The sequence below is a fragment of the Carassius gibelio genome, chromosome B8, assembly GCF_023724105.1.
Source record: "Carassius gibelio isolate Cgi1373 ecotype wild population from Czech Republic chromosome B8, carGib1.2-hapl.c, whole genome shotgun sequence".
NCBI lineage: Eukaryota > Metazoa > Chordata > Actinopteri > Cypriniformes > Cyprinidae > Carassius > Carassius gibelio.
Window position 1 is genome coordinate 530,428 of NC_068403.1, and position 18,742 is coordinate 549,169.

The following is an 18,742-nucleotide window of genomic DNA, read 5'->3' on the forward strand; positions in this document are numbered from 1 at the left end:
CTAAAAATATGTAAATCTCAGACATGTTGAAAACTCGATTCCTTTATTTAACATTTATTAAATATGCAAGTCTCAGCGTCATAAACGATTACTTCTCAGACATGATAAAAGCTCTTCATTTATTGACACTCGCAGTCCATCAGTTCAGCTTTACATCATCATAAAATACGATCTGACTCACTTCTACACTTGATATTAGAGTATAGAAAAAATAATTTCATGATTTGATCCTTGAAACACACATTCAAGTGTCTTCAGCGGAGCGCTGTGTGTTTCTAGCTTACACCGAAACAACCTAAAGACATGAGGCACATTCAAGAGAGGAGGATGGTTTCACCGAGAGAATGAGATCTAGATACAGAGAGTAGAACAGAAATAGACAGTGAGTGAAGGTCCAGGATCAGCTGGTCTGTGCCAGGGTTCTTCGGTTCCTCTGTAAGGCAGAAACTAATAATCAGACACTGAGTTAGGATGAAGCCGGGCCCAGACGAACCTGTGATACGTGCTAGCGCTGGTGTGGGCTCTGGTGGTCACGTGCTCTTCTGTCTCCACGCCTCGTGAAGCTGCTGCAGACTCTCGAACGCTCGGACGCTGATGTTCAGAGCCGGATGCACCTTCTGCAGCTCCGCTTCTCCCATCAGAGACAGACCACAGATCCCGAAGTACGTGTGGAGAGGGTCTGCGGACCGACAACACAGCCATAGATTACTATATACAGGTGCTGGTCAGAGAATCGGGAGATCATAAGTTTATTTCATTAATTCCATTCAAAAGGTTTCTTTCAATTTTGATGATTATAACTGACAACTAAGGAATATCCCAAATTCAGCATCTCAGAGAATTAAAATATAACTTAAGACCACTACAAAGAAAGGATTTTTAAAAATCTTGGGCAACTGTAAAGTACGAGCATGTACAGCACTCAATACTTGTGTCTGAATGACTGCAGCAGTGCGGCGTGGCAGATTCTCTCTGGGGTTAAGGTCAGGGGAGTTTGCTGGTCAATTAAGAACAGGGACACCATGGTCCTTAAACCAGGTACTGGAAGCTCTGGCACTGTGTGCAGGTGAGAGTCCTGTTGGAAAATGAAATCTGCATCTCCATAAAGTTGGTCAGCAGCAGGAAGCATGAAGTGCTCTAAAACTTCCTGGTATACGGCTGCATTGACCTTTGACCTCAGAAAACACAGTGGACCAACACCAGCAGATGACATGGCACCCCAAACCATCACTGACTGTGGAAACTTTACACTGGACTCAAGCAACGTGGATTGTGTGCCTCTCCTCTCTTCCTCCAGACTCTGGGACCCTGATTTACTTTCATCAGAGAACATAACTGTGGAGCACTCAGCAGCAGTCCAGTCCTTTCTGAAGCGAGACGCTCCTGACGCTGTCTGTTGTTCAAGAGTGGCTCGACACAAGGAATGCGAAGCTGAAACCATGTCATGTATAATAACATACAGGAGCAAAACCAAAAAACCCCATTCATTTTCTCCACACACAGGGAAACTGATGTTTAACAATAACTTATAACTTCTAATAAATCTTTACAGACAGACCAACTGTGGGGTCAGAGGTTATTGATCAAGGGTTTAGCTTATGTGGAGGTCATTTTTTAAGTCATTAATTCAACTGATTATTGAAATCACTTTTAAAGTAATTGTCTAACACAGCTTCTGGTGAAACTCATGATTCTGCAGAGAGATCAGACGATAGAAACAAGCAAATCTATTTAACGCCGTCCACTCCCGACGAACAACACAAATTACATCATTAAGCACTCAAGCAAACTAAACACTTCATTAGCAACTGTTTCTGATAATAATCGGAAATGTTTCATCATATTTTCATGATTTCTGAAGATCATGTGACACTGAAGACTGGAGGAATGATGCTGATGATACGCAGCTCTATATTTCTTCGTGGCCCGGTGAAACACACCAATTTGAAAAACTAATGGAATGCATAGTCGATATAAAAAACTGGATGACGAGTAATTTCTTACTGCTAAATTCAGAAAAAACAGAGGTGTTAATCATAGGGCCTAAAAACTCTACTTGTAATAACCTAGAACACTGTCTAAGACTTGATGGTTGCTCTGTCAATTCTTCGTCATCAGTTAGGAACCTAGGTGTGCTATTTGATCACAATCTTTCCTTAGAAAGCCACGTTTCTAGCATTTGTAAAACTGCATTTTTCCATCTCAAAAATATATATCTAAATTACGGCCTATCCTCTCAATGTCAAATGCAGAAATGTTAATCCATGCATTTATGACTTCAAGGTTAGATTATTGTAATGCTTTATTGGGTGGTTGTTCTGCACGCTTAGTAAACAAACTACAGCTAGTCCAAAATGCAGCAGCAAGAGTTCTTACTAGAACCAGGAAGTATGACCATATTAGCCCGGTCCTGTCCACACTGCACTGGCTCCCTATCAAACATCGTATAGATTTTAAAATATTGCTCATTACTTATAAAGCCCTGAATGGTTTAGCACCTCAGTCTTTGAATGAGCTCCTTTTACATTATACTCCTCTACGTCCGCTACGTTCTCAAAACTCAGGCAATTTGATAATACCTGGAATATCAAAATCAACTGCGGGCGGCAGATCCTTTTCCTATTTGGCGCCTAAACTCTGGAATAACCTACCTAACATTGTTCGGGAGGCAGACACACTCTTGCAGTTTAAATCTAGATTAAAGACCCATCTCTTTAACCTGGCTTACACATAACATACTAATATGCTTTTAATATCCACATCCGTTAAAGGATTTTTAGGCTGCATTAATTAGGTAAACCGGAACCGGAAACACTTCACATAACACCCGATGTACTTTCTACATCATTAGAAGAATGGCATCTACGCTAATATTAGTCTGTTTCTCTCTTGTTCCGAGGTCACCGTAGCCACCAGATCCAGTCTGTATCCAGATCAGAGGGTCACTGCAGTCGCCCGGATCCAGTACGTATCCAGACCAGATGGTGGATCAGCACCTAGAAAGGACCTCTACATCCCTGAAAGACAGCGGAGACCAGGACAACTAGAGCCCCAGATACAGATCCCCTGTAAAGACCTTGTCTCAGAGGAGCACCAGGACAAGACCACAGGAAACAGATGATTCTTCTGCACAATCTGACTTTGCTGCAGTCTGGAATTGAACTACTGGTTTCGTCTGGTCAGAGGAGAACTGACCCCAACTGAGCCTGGTTTCTCCCAAGGTATTTTTCTCCATTCTGTCACCGATGGAGTTTCGGTTCCTTGCCGCTGTCACCTCTGGCTTGCTTAGTTGGGATCACTTCATCTACAGCGATATCATTGACTTGATTGCAAATAAATGCACAGACACTATTTAAACTGAACAGAGATGGCATCACTGAATTCAATGATGAACTGCAGCTTTAACTATCATTCTGCATTATTGACACACTGTTTTCCAAATGAATGTTGTTCAGTGCTTTGACGCAATGTATTTTGTTTAAAGCACTATATAAATAAAGGTGATTGATTGATTGATGAAAATACAGCGGAGCATCACAGAAATACATTACACTTTAACAGAGATTCACATGAAAACAGATGATTTACATTGTAATAATATTTCAGTTTTCACTGTTTTTCTGATCAATTAAGTGCAGCTCTGCTGAGCAGAAGAGACTTAATTCAAAAACAGTAACTTATTAAATTTCAAACTTTTAAAGGACAGTGTATATATTGTTTTTGCATTGAATCAACAGGTTTTTTTATATTTATCGAGAAGGGTCTGGCTGCAGACTTGCACTCTCAGACACTTGTGCTTCCGCTAGCGACGTCACTTACTTATTAGTCCTTATTATTTTTTATTTTTTTTGTTCTATTTATTTATAACTTTCTGTTTGAATCTCTCGACATTTTACAACAGCAGCCAGGTGGTGAAGTCAAGAAAAAATAAACTAAATTACAATGTCACTTGCAATCGATTAAAACTAAATTAGTAGGCCTACTACTATACACAAAGTCTTTAGTTAAGCGTTTTCCTCCTGTAGAATAAAAACAAACACTTAATATGGCATAATGTATTAGGATACGTTACGTTCAATTAAAAGACCAAATTCGATATATAGTTATTATTTAATGTACTACAAGGCAAGCAGATGGCTTTGAACACAATGTGAACACTTAATGTGGCCTAATAACAGACTAAGATGATAAAGACAATTCAGCAGGCCTAGCCTATATGTCTTGTTGTTGACTCAAAGTATATACAGACCAGCAAATATGAACGTGCATTATGAAATGCATTAAGTGATTTTAAAAGGATCAGCTTCGTACAGGCAAGCAGACGAGTACAGAACGCAGTGCGTTACATTGTACATTAAACGTTTTCCTCCTATAGAAAATCATTATAAATAAAACACATAATGTAGCTTAATGGACAAAGACAGTGATATAAACGAGTTGTACACAGTTTATTCTATATGGAAAAATACTTAACGCGAAACTTTGCGCGTTGCGTTTATTCACCACCACAGCTTCTCGTCTCCATTGGCAACAAGCAAGATTTGTGTCAAGTGTCGCAGGTAGCGGAGAGTGCAAGTAGCGATTGCAAGTGACATTGTAAATTAGTTTATTTTTTCTTGTCTTCGCCATCTGGCTACTGTTATAAAATGTTGGGAAATTCAAACAAAAAGTTAAAAAAAAAATCAATAAAATAAAAAATAAAGACTGCAAGTGACGTCACTAAAGGAAGTCCAAGTCTGAGAATGCAAGTGCAAGCCTGCAGCCAGACCCTCTTGTATTTATCCATTATTTTTAATTTGATGATGTAAAGTTTCTTGCAAGGTTTGGTCTTATTTTTTGAGATACGTTTTTTGCTTCAAATTAAAGTTAGTAATGTTGTGACTCTCCTCGTAGCAGGTTTGATTCATGAACGCTTTAATCAAGCCTTAAACCTGTGTGAGAAAACACTTCAGGAAGCAAAGTGGACAGAACTGATGACCACTCACTCATTCAGAGCTTCAGCACTCATGTCTGTCCTGTCCTAATAAACCAGCAGGTCCATCATCACTGAACATAAATGCATATGAAGTCTTAATGGCCTCCAGCACTGTTTCCATTCATTTGCGCTGGATGTTTCTTAAATCTGTCTGCATCACTGCTAACCAATTACAAAATATTTATTTAGATTATTTGTAGATGTGTGTATGTGTATAAGCTCATACTTGATGTTTGTGTATGGAACACATCTCACTGCTGTGTGTGTCTCTACACAGTGTCCTGAGGTCAGTGTGTGATCACTGGTCATCAGGTGAAACAGATCCTTCACAATCATTCTGTGTTGAGTTTCCTCTGACAGACACACACACAGCTCTTGAGCGCTCTTGCTCTGTACCTGGATGACTGTCGGGCCATTTAGCGAAGCCGCCCACCAAACGGTCCTGTGTGGACAGAATATAGCTGCGGTTCTTCTCAAAGTTGGTGTACTGGAACACGTCCAAGAGCTGTGGGACACAAGCACATGTTAGACATCACACGGACAACAGTCAGAAAACATCTGCAGTGTGAAAAATACAACGTAATCAACATATAATATCCTCAAATGTACAACTACTTCTTTTAATTCCACTAACAGGTGTTTGGGTCTTCTGTTGTTCATCACAGGTCTCCTGCTCTCACAGAAGACTGAACAGAAAGTGCAGTGTGTACTAGTGTGTACTAGTGCAGTGCCAGTGTAGTGCTAGTGTGTACTAGTGTGTACTAGTGCAGTGCCAGTGTGTACTAGTGCAGTGCCAGTGTAGTGCTAGTGTGTACTAGTGTGTACTAGTGTAGTGCTAGTGTGTACTAGTGTAGTACTAGTGTAGTGCTAGTGTGTACTAGTGTAGTGCTAGTGTACTAGTGTAGTGCCAGTGTGTACTAGTGTAGTGCCAGTGTAGTGCCAGTGTGTACTAGTGTAGTGCCAGTGTAGTGCCAGTGTGTACTAGTGTAGTGCCAGTGTGTACTAGTGTAATGCTAGTGTACTAGTGTAGTGCCAGTGTGTACTAGTGTAGTGCCAGTGTAGTGCCAGTGTGTACTAGTGTAGTGCCAGTGTGTAATAGTGTAGTGCCAGTGTAGTGCCAGTGTGTACTAGTGTAGTGCCAGTGTGTACTAGTGTAATTCAACTACTTCTAATTCCACTAACAGGTCTCACTGTGGTGTTTGGGTCTTCTGTTGTTCATCACAGGTCTCCTGCTCTCACAGAAGACTGAACAGAAAGTGCAGTCTGTACTAGTGTGTACTAGTGTAGTGCCAGTGTAGTGCTAGTGTGTACTAGTGTAGTGCCAGTGTAGTGCTAGTGTGTACTAGTGTAGTGCTAATGTAGTACTAGTGTAGTGCCAGTGTGTACAAGTGTAGTACTAGTGTAGTGCCAGTGTAGTGCTAGTGTAGTACTAGTGTGTACTAGTGTAGTGCCAGTGTAGTGCTAGTGTAGTACTAGTGTGCACTAGTGTAGTGCCAGTGTGTACTAGTGTAGTGCCAGTGTAGTGCTAGTGTAGTGCTAATGTAGTACTAGTGTGTACTAGTGTAGTGCTAATGTAGTACTAGTGTGTACTAGTGTAGTGCCAGTGTGTACTAGTGTAGTGCTAGTGTAGTGCCAGTGTGTACTAGTGTAGTGCTAGTATGTACTAGTGTAGTGCTAGTGTAGTACTAGTGTGTACTAGTGTAGTGCCAGTGTGTACTAGTGTAGTGCTAGTGTAGTACTAGTGTAGTGCTAATGTAGTGCCAGTGTGTACTAGTGTAGTGCTAGTGTAGTGCCAGTGTGTACTAGTGTAGTGCTAGTGTAGTACTAGTGTAGTGCTAATGTAGTACTAGTGTGTACTAGTGTAGTACTAGTGTGTACTAGTGTAGTGCCAGTGTGTACTAGTGTAGTGCTAGTGTAGTACTAGTGTAGTGCTAATGTAGTACTAGTGTAGTGCCAGTGTGTACTAGTGTAGTGTCAGTGTGTACTAGTGTAGTGCTAGTGTAGTACTAGTGTAGTGCTAGTGTAGTGCCAGTGTGTACTAGTGTAGTGCCAGTGTGTACTAGTGTAGTGCTAGTGTAGTACTAGTGTAGTGCTAATGTAGTACTAGTGTGTACTAGTGTAGTGCCAGTGTGTACTAGTGTAGTGCCAGTGTGTACTAGTGTAGTGCCAGTGTAGTGCCAGTGTGTACTAGTGTAGTGCCAGTGTAGTGCCAGTGTGTACTAGTGTAGTGCCAGTGTGTACTAGTGTAATTCAACTACTTCTAATTCCACTAACAGGTCTCACTGTGGTGTTTGGGTCTTCTGTTGTTCATCACAGGTCTCCTGCTCTCACAGAAGACTGAACAGAAAGTGCAGTCTGTACTAGTGTGTACTAGTGCAGTGCCAGTGTAGTGCTAGTGTGTACTAGTGTGTACTAGTGTAGTGCTAGTGTGTACTAGTGTAGTACTAGTGTAGTGCTAGTGTGTACTAGTGTAGTGCTAGTGTACTAGTGTAGTGCCAGTGTGTACTAGTGTAGTGCCAGTGTGTACTAGTGTAGTGCCAGTGTAGTGCCAGTGTGTACTAGTGTAATGCTAGTGTACTAGTGTAGTGCCAGTGTAGTGCCAGTGTGTACTAGTGTAGTGCCAGTGTAGTGCCAGTGTGTAATAGTGTAGTGCCAGTGTAGTGCCAGTGTGTACTAGTGTAATGCTAGTGTACTAGTGTAATTCAACTACTTCTAATTCCACTAACAGGTCTCACTGTGGTGTTTGGGTCTTCTGTTGTTCATCACAGGTCTCCTGCTCTCACAGAAGACTGAACAGAAAGTGCAGTCTGTACTAGTGTGTACTAGTGTAGTGCCAGTGTAGTGCTAGTGTGTACTAGTGTAGTGCCAGTGTAGTGCTAGTGTGTACTAGTGTAGTGCTAATGTAGTACTAGTGTAGTGCCAGTGTGTACAAGTGTAGTACTAGTGTAGTGCTAGTGTAGTGCTAGAGTAGTGCCAGTGTGTACTAGTGTAGTGCCAGTGTAGTGCTAGTGTAGTACTAGTGTGTACTAGTGTAGTGCCAGTGTAGTGCTAGTGTAGTGCTAATGTAGTACTAGTGTAGTGCTAATGTAGTACTAGTGTGTACTAGTGTAGTGCCAGTGTGTACTAGTGTAGTGCTAGTGTAGTGCCAGTGTGTACTAGTGTAGTGCTAGTATGTACTGGTGTAGTGCTAGTGTAGTACTAGTGTGTACTAGTGTAGTGCCAGTGTGTACTAGTGTAGTGCTAGTGTAGTACTAGTGTAGTGCTAATGTAGTACTAGTGTGTACTAGTGTAGTGCCAGTGTGTACTAGTGTAGTGCTAGTGTAGTGCCAGTGTGTACTAGTGTAGTGCTAGTGTAGAACTAGTGTAGTGCTAATGTAGTACTAGTGTGTACTAGTGTAGTGCCAGTGTGTACTAGTGTAGTACTAGTGTAGTGCTAATGTAGTACTAGTGTGTACTAGTGTAGTGCCAGTGTGTACTAGTGTAGTGCTAGTGTAGTGCCAGTGTGTACTAGTGTAGTGCTAGTGTAGTACTAGTGTAGTGCTAATGTAGTACTAGTGTGTACTAGTGTAGTGCCAGTGTGTACTAGTGTAGTGCCAGTGTGTACTAGTGTAGTGCTAGTGTAGTACTAGTGTAGTGCTAATGTAGTACTAGTGTTTACTAGTGTAGTGCCAGTGTGTACTAGTGTAGTGCTAGTGTAGTGCCAGTGTGTACTAGTGTAGTGCTAGTGTAGTACTAGTGTAGTGCTAATGTAGTACTAGTGTGTACTAGTGTAGTGCCAGTGTGTACTAGTGTAGTGCCAGTGTGTACTAGTGTAGTGCCAGTGTGTACTAGTGTAGTGCCAGTGTAGTGCCAGTGTGTACTAGTGTAGTGCCAGTGTGTACTAGTGTAATTCAACTACTTCTAATTCCACTAACAGGTCTCACTGTGGTGTTTGGGTCTTCTGTTGTTCATCACAGGTCTCCTGCTCTCACAGAAGACTGAACAGAAAGTGCAGTCTGTACTAGTGTGTACTAGTGTAGTGCCAGTGTAGTGCTAGTGTGTACTAGTGTGTACTAGTGTAGTGCCAGTGTAGTGCTAGTGTAGTACTAGTGTGTACTAGTGTAGTGCCAGTGTGTACTAGTGTAGTGCTAGTGTGTACTAGTGTAGTGCCAGTGTGTACTAGTGTAGTGCTATTGTAGTGCCAGTGTGTACTAGTGTAGTGCTAGTGTAGTGCTAGTGTGTACTAGTGTAGTGCCAGTGTAGTGCTAGTGTCTACTAGTGTAGTGCTAGTGTGTACTAGTGTAGTGCCAGTGTAGTGCTAGTGTGTACTAGTGTAGTGCTAGTGTACTATTGTAGTGCTAGTGTGTACTAGTGTAGTGCCAGTGTAGTACTAGTGTGTAGTGCCAAAGTAGTGCTAGTGTAGTGCCAGTGTGTACTAGTGTAGTGCTAGTGTAGTGCCAGTGTAGTACTAGTGTGTAGTGCCAAAGTAGTGCTAGTGTAGTGCCAGTGTGTACTAGTGTAGTGCTAGTGTAGTGCCAGTGTGTACTAGTTGAGTGCTAGTGTATACTATTGTAGTGTTAGTGTGTACTAGTGTAGTGCTAGTGTGTTCTAGTGTAGTGCTAGTGTGTTTTGCATTATTGAGACACTGTTTTCCTAATGAATGTTGTTCAGTGCTTTGACGCAATGTATTTTGTTTAAAGCACTATATAAATAAAGGTGATTGATAGTGTGTACTAGTGTAGTGCTAGTGTTGTGCTAATAATCTTAATACAAAGGCTAAACGATTATTTTTTCATGCCCTACTGGCAGATATTTCTGCTTGTTTTAAGCAAAAACTGACAACATTTCTATATTTATAATTTTTTTTTTTTTTTCTACAGAAAACATTATATCTTAAGTCATTTTACTTGTACAGTAAATTCATCTTGATTCAAGAAAACAAGACACAAACCCTGAGTTATACAGTAAATAGTGTTTTTGTGACTGGATTCTGTGTAATCACAGGACCCTGTTATTGAGTGAGTGCTCTTTATCCTCATGCTAAGAGTCATGAGATCACCTCCAGCGTGGCTCCGACCCAGAAGGAGTAGCAGGTGTCCACAGGTTTGTTGGGTCGTCCGTGGAAGCCCGTCTGCTGTCGGAGGATGCACCAGCGCCGGATCCGCTTCAGCTCTCGCTCGCTGAACACCTCCTGCAGCTTTCCCATCATGCACAGAGACGCCACGGCACAGAAGGTGGATCCGCCTGAGCCAGGACAGAGCCGTTATCATCACAAGCTCGACTGAGAGAGACTGAGGAGAGGAGCGTGACTCACCGTGAGACTCGAGTCCGGCTCCCTGACCGATCCCGCTGTCATACGACTGAACACAGAACACACTGTGCTCATCATCACATCAACAACACACACATTAACATCTTTAATGAGACCAGTTAGCCACAAATCATCACTCTGTCATCATTTACTCTCCCCCGTGTCACTCACACCAGTTAGACTCGCGTCACTGGAACATAGAAGAAGGTTTTTAGTTTTTTATCCATGCAATGAAAGTCAACAGAGTCCAAAGTGGTTCAGTTCCCAAACATTCTTCTAAACTTGATAAAACCAGTCATAAGGGTACTTTTATTTTACTGAGAGTAATCATCATCTGAAGCAGAAAAAAAATCATCTCTCCAGTGATGTCTGGTTTGTTAGGAGGACAATATTTGAAAATCTGGAATCTGAGGGAGCAAAACAAATCTAAATATTGAGAAAATCATCTTTAAAGTTGTTCAGATGAAGTTCTTAGCAATGAATATTACTAATCAAACATGAAGTTTTTATATATACACATATATATATATATATATATACAGTATTGTTCAAAATAATAGCAGTACAATGTGACTAACCAGAATAATCAAGGTTTTTTGTATATTTTTTTATTGCTACGTGGCAAACAAGTTACCAGTAGGTTCAGTAGATTCTCAGAAAACAAATGAGACCCAGCATTCATGATATGCACGCTCTTAAGGCTGTGCAATTGGGCAATTAGTTGAATTAGTTGAAAGGGATGTGTTCAAAAAAATAGCAGTGTGGCATTCAATCACTGAGGTCATCAATTTTGTGAAGAAACAGGTGTGAATCAGGTGGCCCCTATTTAAGGATGAAGCCAACACTTGTTGAACATGCATTTGAAAGCTGAGGAAAATGGGTCGTTCAAGACATTGTTCAGAAGAACAGCGTACTTTGATTAAAAAGTTGATTAGAGAGGGGAAAACCTATAAAGAGGTGCAAAAAATGATAGGCTGTTCAGCTAAAATGATCTCCAATGCCTTAAAATGGAGAGCAAAACCAGAGAGACGTGGAAGAAAACGGAAGACAACCATCAAAATGGATAGAAGAATAACCAGAATGGCAAAGGCTCAGCCAATGATCACCTCCAGGATGATCAAAGACAGTCTGGAGTTACCTGTAAGTACTGTGACAGTTAGAAGACGTCTGTGTGAAGCTAATCTATTTTCAAGAATCCCCCGCAAAGTCCCTCTGTTAAAAAAAAGGCATGTGCAGAAGAGGTTACAATTTGCCAAAGAACACATCAACTGGCCTAAAGAGAAATGGAGGAACATTTTGTGGACTGATGAGAGTAAAATTGTTCTTTTTGGGTCCAAGGGCCACAGGCAGTTTGTGAGACGACCCCCAAACTCTGAATTCAAGCCACAGTACACAGTGAAGACAGTGAAGCATGGAGGTGCAAGCATCATGATATGGGCATGTTTCTCCTACTATGGTGTTGGGCCTATTTATCGCATACCAGGGATCATGGATCAGTTTGCATATGTTAAAATACTTGAAGAGGTCATGTTGCCCTATGCTGAAGAGGACATGCCCTTGAAATGGTTGTTTCAACAAGACAATGACCCAAAACACACTAGTAAATGGGCAAAGTCTTGGTTCCAAACCAACAAAATTAATGTTATGGAGTGGCCAGCCCAATCTCCAGACCTTAATCCAATTGAGAACTTGTGGGGTGATATCAAAAATGCTGTTTCTGAAGCAAAACCAAGAAATGTGAATGAATTGTGGAATGTTGTTAAAGAATCATGGAGTGGAATAACAGCTGAGAGGTGCCACAAGTTAGTTGACTCCATGCCACACAGATGTCAAGCAGTTTTAAAAAACTGTGGTCATACAACTAAATATTAGTTTAGTGATTCACAGGATTGCTAAATCCCAGAAAAAAAAAATGTTTGTACAAAATAGTTTTGAGTTTGTACAGTCAAAGGTAGACACTGCTATTTTTTTGAACACACCCCTTTCAACTAATTGCCCAATTGCACAGCCTTAAGAGCGTGCATATCATGAATGCTGGGTCTTGTTTGTTTTCTGACAATCTACTGAACCTACTGGTAACTTGTTTGCCACGTAGCAATAAAAAATATACTAAAAACCTTGATTATTCTGGTTAGTCACATTGTACTGCTATTATTTTGAACAATACTGTATATATATATATATATATATATATATATATATATATATATATATATATATATGGTAGAAAATGTACAAAATATCTTCATAAAACATGATCTTTACTTAATATCCTAATGATTATTGGCATAAAAGAGAAAAGTATAATTGTGTCTATTTCTACAAATATATGTCTGAGACACTGATGACTGCTTCTGTGCTCCTCAGAAGAAAGTAAATCATGTTTGAATGACACAGGGGCGAGTGAATGATGATTTCTGGCTGAAGCAAGACTCAAACACACATCACTGAAGACGATCAATATTTCAGGAATAACTCTGTTTCTGGACATTCATGAGGATTCACTTACACTGCTGTTCAAACGATTGCAATCAGTAAGATGTTTAATATTTTCTAATAAGTATCTTCACCAAGGCTTGGTCAAAAACAGAAAAACATCTTTAATTCTGAAATATATTATCGTTTACTATTTTAATATACTTTAAAATATAATTAATTTCTGTGAATTTCAAAATATAAATTTTGTTACAACATACACTACCATTAAAAAGTTAAACATTTTCTTTATTCTTTAAGAAATTTATATTTTATTCAGCAACGATGTGTTTAATGGACAAAGAAAATGGCAGTAAATATATTGTTAAAAATATTTCTATTTTGAATAAATGCTGTTCTTTTTAACTTTTTATTCATCAATTCAAAGAAAAAAGTATTAGAGGTACTAGAAAAATATGAAGCAGCACAACAGTTTCAATACTGATAATAAATCATCATATGAGAATGATTTCTGAAGACTGGAGTAATGATGCTGAAAATACAGCTCTGATCACAGGAATAAAGTATATTTTAAAGTATATTAAAAGAGGAGACCAATATTAGAAATGTAAAAAATATGACTGTTTTTTTTTCTGTATTTTTGATCAAATAAACGCAGTCTTGATCTGATGCTGATGTTCTGGAGAGTGTCTGGTGACTCACGCTGCTCCTCCGGATGTAATCGATGGCTCTCTGGCGGTCCATTCCTGACCAGTCGTCCAGCATGAAGCAGATGCAGGCGGCGCAGTACACAAACCTCATGTCGTTCTCACTCCCTTCAGGAACAGCATAGAAGCTGCAGGAAGAGAAACAGGGTTCGGTGAGAGAGAGAGCGGATCGGTCCAGCGAGACGAGACGAGACGAGACGAACCTGCCGTCGTCCAGCTGCAGCGCTCTCAGACCGGTCATCACCGCCTCTCTACACACACGGCTCAGATCGTCTCCCAGGATCAGCAGACACGCCAGGCCCGTGTAGGTCATGGCCACGTGACCGCTGTCATACGTGTGAGGAGCCCCGGGGCCCTGCGGAGAGACAGGACCCTCTGAGCAGTCCGCAATAACCCAGCGCTCACAAAGAAGGGCTTCTTTAATAAAGCTCTGAAAACCTTACACACTGATGTTTTAGAGCACTTGATGCAAATAATGAATTAATGAAGGATCTCAATTAAATAGAAGATGGTGCTGCATTAAAACAAACAGCTTGTAAAGTATGTTAACATCAAGATATGACAAAGGGTTATGAGACATGTTATCTTGAAGGTGTCTAGTATTAATACATGAGTTCACATATATTGAGTTTAGTTGAGTGTGGTCACAGAGTGAGTAATCATGCTGATGGTCACTAGACCGACCGCTGGGATAAGTGTGAATCCAGCTTTACTCAGAAATACAGACGCAGTTGTTCGTGCGCTAAAATAAAAGTTCAAATGTTACAAATAAGTTACGATACTGATGTTGTAGCACTAATATTACAACTCTATGATACATGTCACAGTAAAGTAACACATTTGATATATTCTGATGGTTGTAGATTTTCTTGGTTGTAGATCTGATCAAACTGTTTAAAATAGATGGGCTAAGATATATAATATTTTTAATACTGCAGAAATGTTAATTCAGTACACACAGACCATAAAACATTAATTTTCACTTTTTCAAAGAATTAAAAAAACGAATAACTATTGATTAGTTCAAAGAGTCACTAATGACACATCATTTTGATATTTTCATGTCTGGGAAAAATGTGGGATTAAACCGGTTGAAAATAAACCTTTCAACACATTTCCATTACGATATAAATCACAAAAACAACAGCTTTACTGAAGATCTCTGCTCACAAACAATCAGGAAGAGCTTTATTGCGAATAATGCTTACGCATACAAGAAATTTGTTTTAGTGACATAAGCGATTTACAAATTGGCAAATAAATAAGTGTATAAACAATTGTGCTATAAATGATAATGGAATAGGATTGAGTGAGATGCAGGAATGTTCTAGGATGGATTGTTAACAAATAAATATAAGGAAATTGCACGTTTATAAGCATAAGTAGGGAACATTTAACTGTTCATGAGGTAGATTGCCTGGGGGAAGAAACTGTTCTTGTGCCTTGCTGTTCTGGTGTTTGCGGCTCTGAGACGTCGGCCAGATGGCAAAAGTTCAAAGATGGGGTGACTTGGATGTGAGGGATCCAGAGTGATTTTCTGAGCCCTTTTCCTCAATCTGGATGTGTACAGTTCTTGAAGGGTGGGCAGGAGAGCACCAATAATCCTTTCAGCAGTCCGAACAGTTCTCTGTAGTCTTCTGATGTCTGATTTTGTTGCTGAACCAAACCAGACAGTTATAGAAGTACACAGTACAGACTCAATGACGGCCGAGTAGAACTGGTCCTGAGAGATGGTGGTTCCCAGGAATCTGAATGACTCCACTGCAGTCACAGTGCTGTTCATGATGGTGAGTGGGGGGAGTGCAGGGGGGTTTCTCCTGAAGTCCACGATCATCTCCACTGTTTTGAGCGTGTTCAGCTCCAGGTTGTTAAGACTGCACCAGACAGCCAGCTGCTCAACCTCCTGTCTGTAAGCAGACTCATCACCGTCCTGGATGAGGCCGATGAGTGTAGTGTCGTCTGCAAACTTTAGGAGCTTGACAGAGGGGTCTTTAGAGGTGCAATCGTTAGTGTACAGGGAGAAGAGCAGAGGGGAGAGAACACATCCCTGAGGGGCACCAGTGTTGGTGGAGCAGCTGTTTGATGTGAATTTCCCCAGTCTCACTAACTGTTGCCTATCTGTCAGAAAGCTGGTGATCCACTGACAGATAGAGCTAAGAACAGAGAGCTGGGTCAGTTTGGTCTGGAGGGTTGTTGGGATGATGGTGTTGAAAGCCGAACTAAAGTCCACAAACAGGATCCTCACATAAGTCCCTGTTTTGTCCAGATGTTGCAGGATGAAGTGCAATCCCATGTTGATTGCATCATCCACGGACCTGTTTGCTCGGTAAGCAAACTGCAGGGGGTCCAGTAAGGGTCCAGTGATGTCCTTCAGATAAGCCAGAACCAGTTTTTCAAACGACTTCATGACGACAGACGTTAGAGCCACAGGTCTGTAGTCGTTAAGTTCTGTTATCTTGGGTTTCTTTGGGATGGGGATGATGGTGGAGCGTTTGAAGCATGAAGGCACTTCACACAACTCCAGGGATCTGTTGAAGATCTGTGAAAAGATGGGGGCCAGCTGGTCAGCACAGGTTTTCAGACAGGCTGGTGTAACACCATCTGGGCCTGGTGCTTTTCTTCTTTTGTTCTTCTTGAAGACCTGGCGCACATCATCTTCACAGATTTGAAGAGCAGGAGGTGTGGAGGGTGGGATTGCAGGATGTGTTAATGGTTGTGCAGGGAGATGGTCAGAATGGGTGATGGGGGTTTCAAATCTGCAATAAAACTCATTCAGATCGTTAGCAAGTCGTTGATTAGCCTCAGTGCAAGGGGATGGTGTCTTGTAGTTCGTGATGACTCTTAGACCTCTCCAAACTGAAGTTGAGTCGTTGGAAGTAAACTGGTCTTCCAACTTTTTAGCGTAGGTCTTTTTAGCCGCTCTGATCTCTTTGTTCAGTGTGTTCCTGGCCTGATTGTACAAGACCCTGTCCCCATTTCTGTAGGCATCCTCTTTGGCCTGACGAAGATGTCTGAGTTTTACTGTAAACCATGGCTTATCGTTGTTGAATTAGGGGTGTGCCGGTTTCAGAATTGGTGATGACGGTTATGACGTGAGTCAAATGTGACTGTTCATAACATAACCATCGGGGGGGGGATGTTCTTGAAGATAGCGGGTTAACTCCGTGTCAGCGCGCGCTCTGATCAGTAAAGGGGCAGAGATTCATCTGCTCATCATCCGCGCCAAAGTTTTTTGAGCAAATTTCAAAGCCGCACCCGCCCGCCATCCGCTGATTGTTTTGCGGCCTATGGACGATGCAACGCTTTGCTGATGCGAGCAGCAAAAAAAAAGCATTTGTCTGTTCTAAAAAGGATGCAGCAAAGATATTTAAGCATAGGCCTACGCTGAGTTTCATTTACGATTAGATGTGCTCTAGTTCACAGTGCAGTGCAAGTGAACGCGGTGCGCTGGTGCTTCCATGTCACGGTTATCATTGTCTGCTATATTTGCTTTTTATTTATTAAAATACATGCAATTGGTTGATGAAACATTTATGAAAATTAAGATAAAATTTGTTAAAAACGAAATTTGTTTTTAAGAAAAGTTTTCTACAAAGCAAAATTTAATGAAGTGTAGGGCTCTCAACTTTAGTCGTTTAGTCGACTAATCAATCGGTCGATGCCGTCTTGGTCGACTGACATTCTCATTGGTCGACCAGTTGCATAATTTTTTTTTCCACCAATAAAGAAATGTTCATTGATTAATTCCTTGATATTTATTCCTTTATTGGCAGTTATATATTACAGTATTCTAAATATAATTAGCCTATGTTTTATCCCAAACTTTAAATGCTTTCATTTAGGCTATTTTATAACAGCGCCAGAGTTTAGCGCACCACGTGAACACTCGGGAACCACATCTGTGGCTGGCTGCACTGCGCGCTCAGTAGGGACTATGCTGTATTAAATCAGTTAGAACGCTACTTGTTTGGCTTTAGTCGACAAAATATCAAAGAAATCTTTTAGAACATGCTTAAAATCATCGAGCCAAGATATACTGTGCCAGTGCGGGAGACTGTCATGCGTGCGCTGCGTTCGCGGTTTGATGGACTACGCTAAATGTAAACCAGTTAACGTTTCTCCAATCCTCGGAGACTGTAAGCCTCACAACTGATTTGTGGTCTTCGGTTAGAATGGAGGCATACATGATAGTTACGGCCCGTTTTATCGATGCGGACTGGAAAAGAATAGCGTTGTGTTAGAAACAAAGCAGATGGATGAAGCGCACACGGGAGAAAATGTCGCTGCGCGACTCAATCAAGTCGCGAACGCTTACCACATTCCACCAGAGAAGCGGGTGTCAGTGGTAACGGAAAACGCTGCCAACATGGTTCTCTCGGTGGGATTACTGATGTCAGTGGCCAGGCGTGGAGTTGGTTAGGTGTGCAGGCCACACCCTGCAGCTGTGCGTAAATGCTGCCTTACATTTTTTGTAGTGTATGGTGTGGTCAGGTGCACGGACCTAGGACAGAGCTCCTCACTTTGCAGTAAAAATACAATCACTTAATTTTCAAAGAATTGTATTATTATTATAGTTTTATGTATTATTGATGCTTTTTCGTTGTTGTTTTACAAATGCTCATAATAGTTTAATAAATGTTCAATCAAAATGCAAAACGTCGCGTTTTTATTATTATTTAGTCGACTAGTCGTTGCGCAGGACAGGACTTTGGTCGACTAAGCATTTCTTTGGTTGACTACAGCCCTAATGAAGTGGTAAAAACCATGTCTCCCGATATATTGCGCATCTTATGATCCTATCTAAAAACTGAAAATAATTTTTTATAAAAAATGTTTGTAAAAAATATTTTAATGACACGGTTTTGGCGGTTATAGAGTTCTAATGACGGTGTTCAACTATAACCGCTGGTCTCACGGTTATATACTAACCATCACACCCCTATGTTGAATGTTAAATAAGTCCTGGTAGGAATACACATATCCTCACAGAAACTGATATATGATGTTACAGTCTCTGTGAGTTCATCCAGATCGGTGGCAGCTGCTTCAAAAACACTCCAATCAGTGAGGTCAAAACAAGATTGTAAATCCTGCTCTGTTTCGCTGGTCCATCTCTTCACAGTCCTTACTACAGGTTTAGCAGATTTTAGTTTCTGCCTGTAGGACGGTATTAGATGAACCAGACAGTGATCAGAACGTCCCAAAGCTGCTCGTGGAACAGAGTGAAATGCATCCTTTATTGTGGTGTAGCAGTGATCCAATATATTACTGTCTCTTGTGGGACATGTAACATGCTGTCTGTATTTTGGCAGTTCACCGGAGAGGTTGGCTTTG

General features: G+C 41.0%; 2 protein-coding genes across 2 annotated transcripts in view; both read right to left on the bottom strand.

Annotated features, from left to right (window-relative positions):
- LOC127963722 (spermatogenesis-associated serine-rich protein 2) overlaps window positions 1–18,742 on the bottom strand; it is a gene marked incomplete at its 3' end in the record, with an annotated part of 149,900 nt that overhangs the window by 39,668 nt on the left and 91,490 nt on the right.
- Window positions 27–18,742, bottom strand: part of LOC127963724 (geranylgeranyl transferase type-1 subunit beta-like) — a 27,946-nt gene continuing 9,230 nt past the window's right edge. Inside the window, exons 4-9 of the mRNA XM_052563779.1 lie at window positions 13,612–13,763; window positions 13,404–13,536; window positions 10,269–10,314; window positions 10,014–10,198; window positions 5,372–5,480; window positions 27–679 (exon numbers count right to left, since the gene is read on the bottom strand). Coding sequence (XP_052419739.1) covers window positions 531–679; window positions 5,372–5,480; window positions 10,014–10,198; window positions 10,269–10,314; window positions 13,404–13,536; window positions 13,612–13,763 — 774 coding nt within the window. The 3' untranslated portion in view covers window positions 27–530. The remainder of the gene's footprint in view (window positions 680–5,371; window positions 5,481–10,013; window positions 10,199–10,268; window positions 10,315–13,403; window positions 13,537–13,611; window positions 13,764–18,742) is intronic.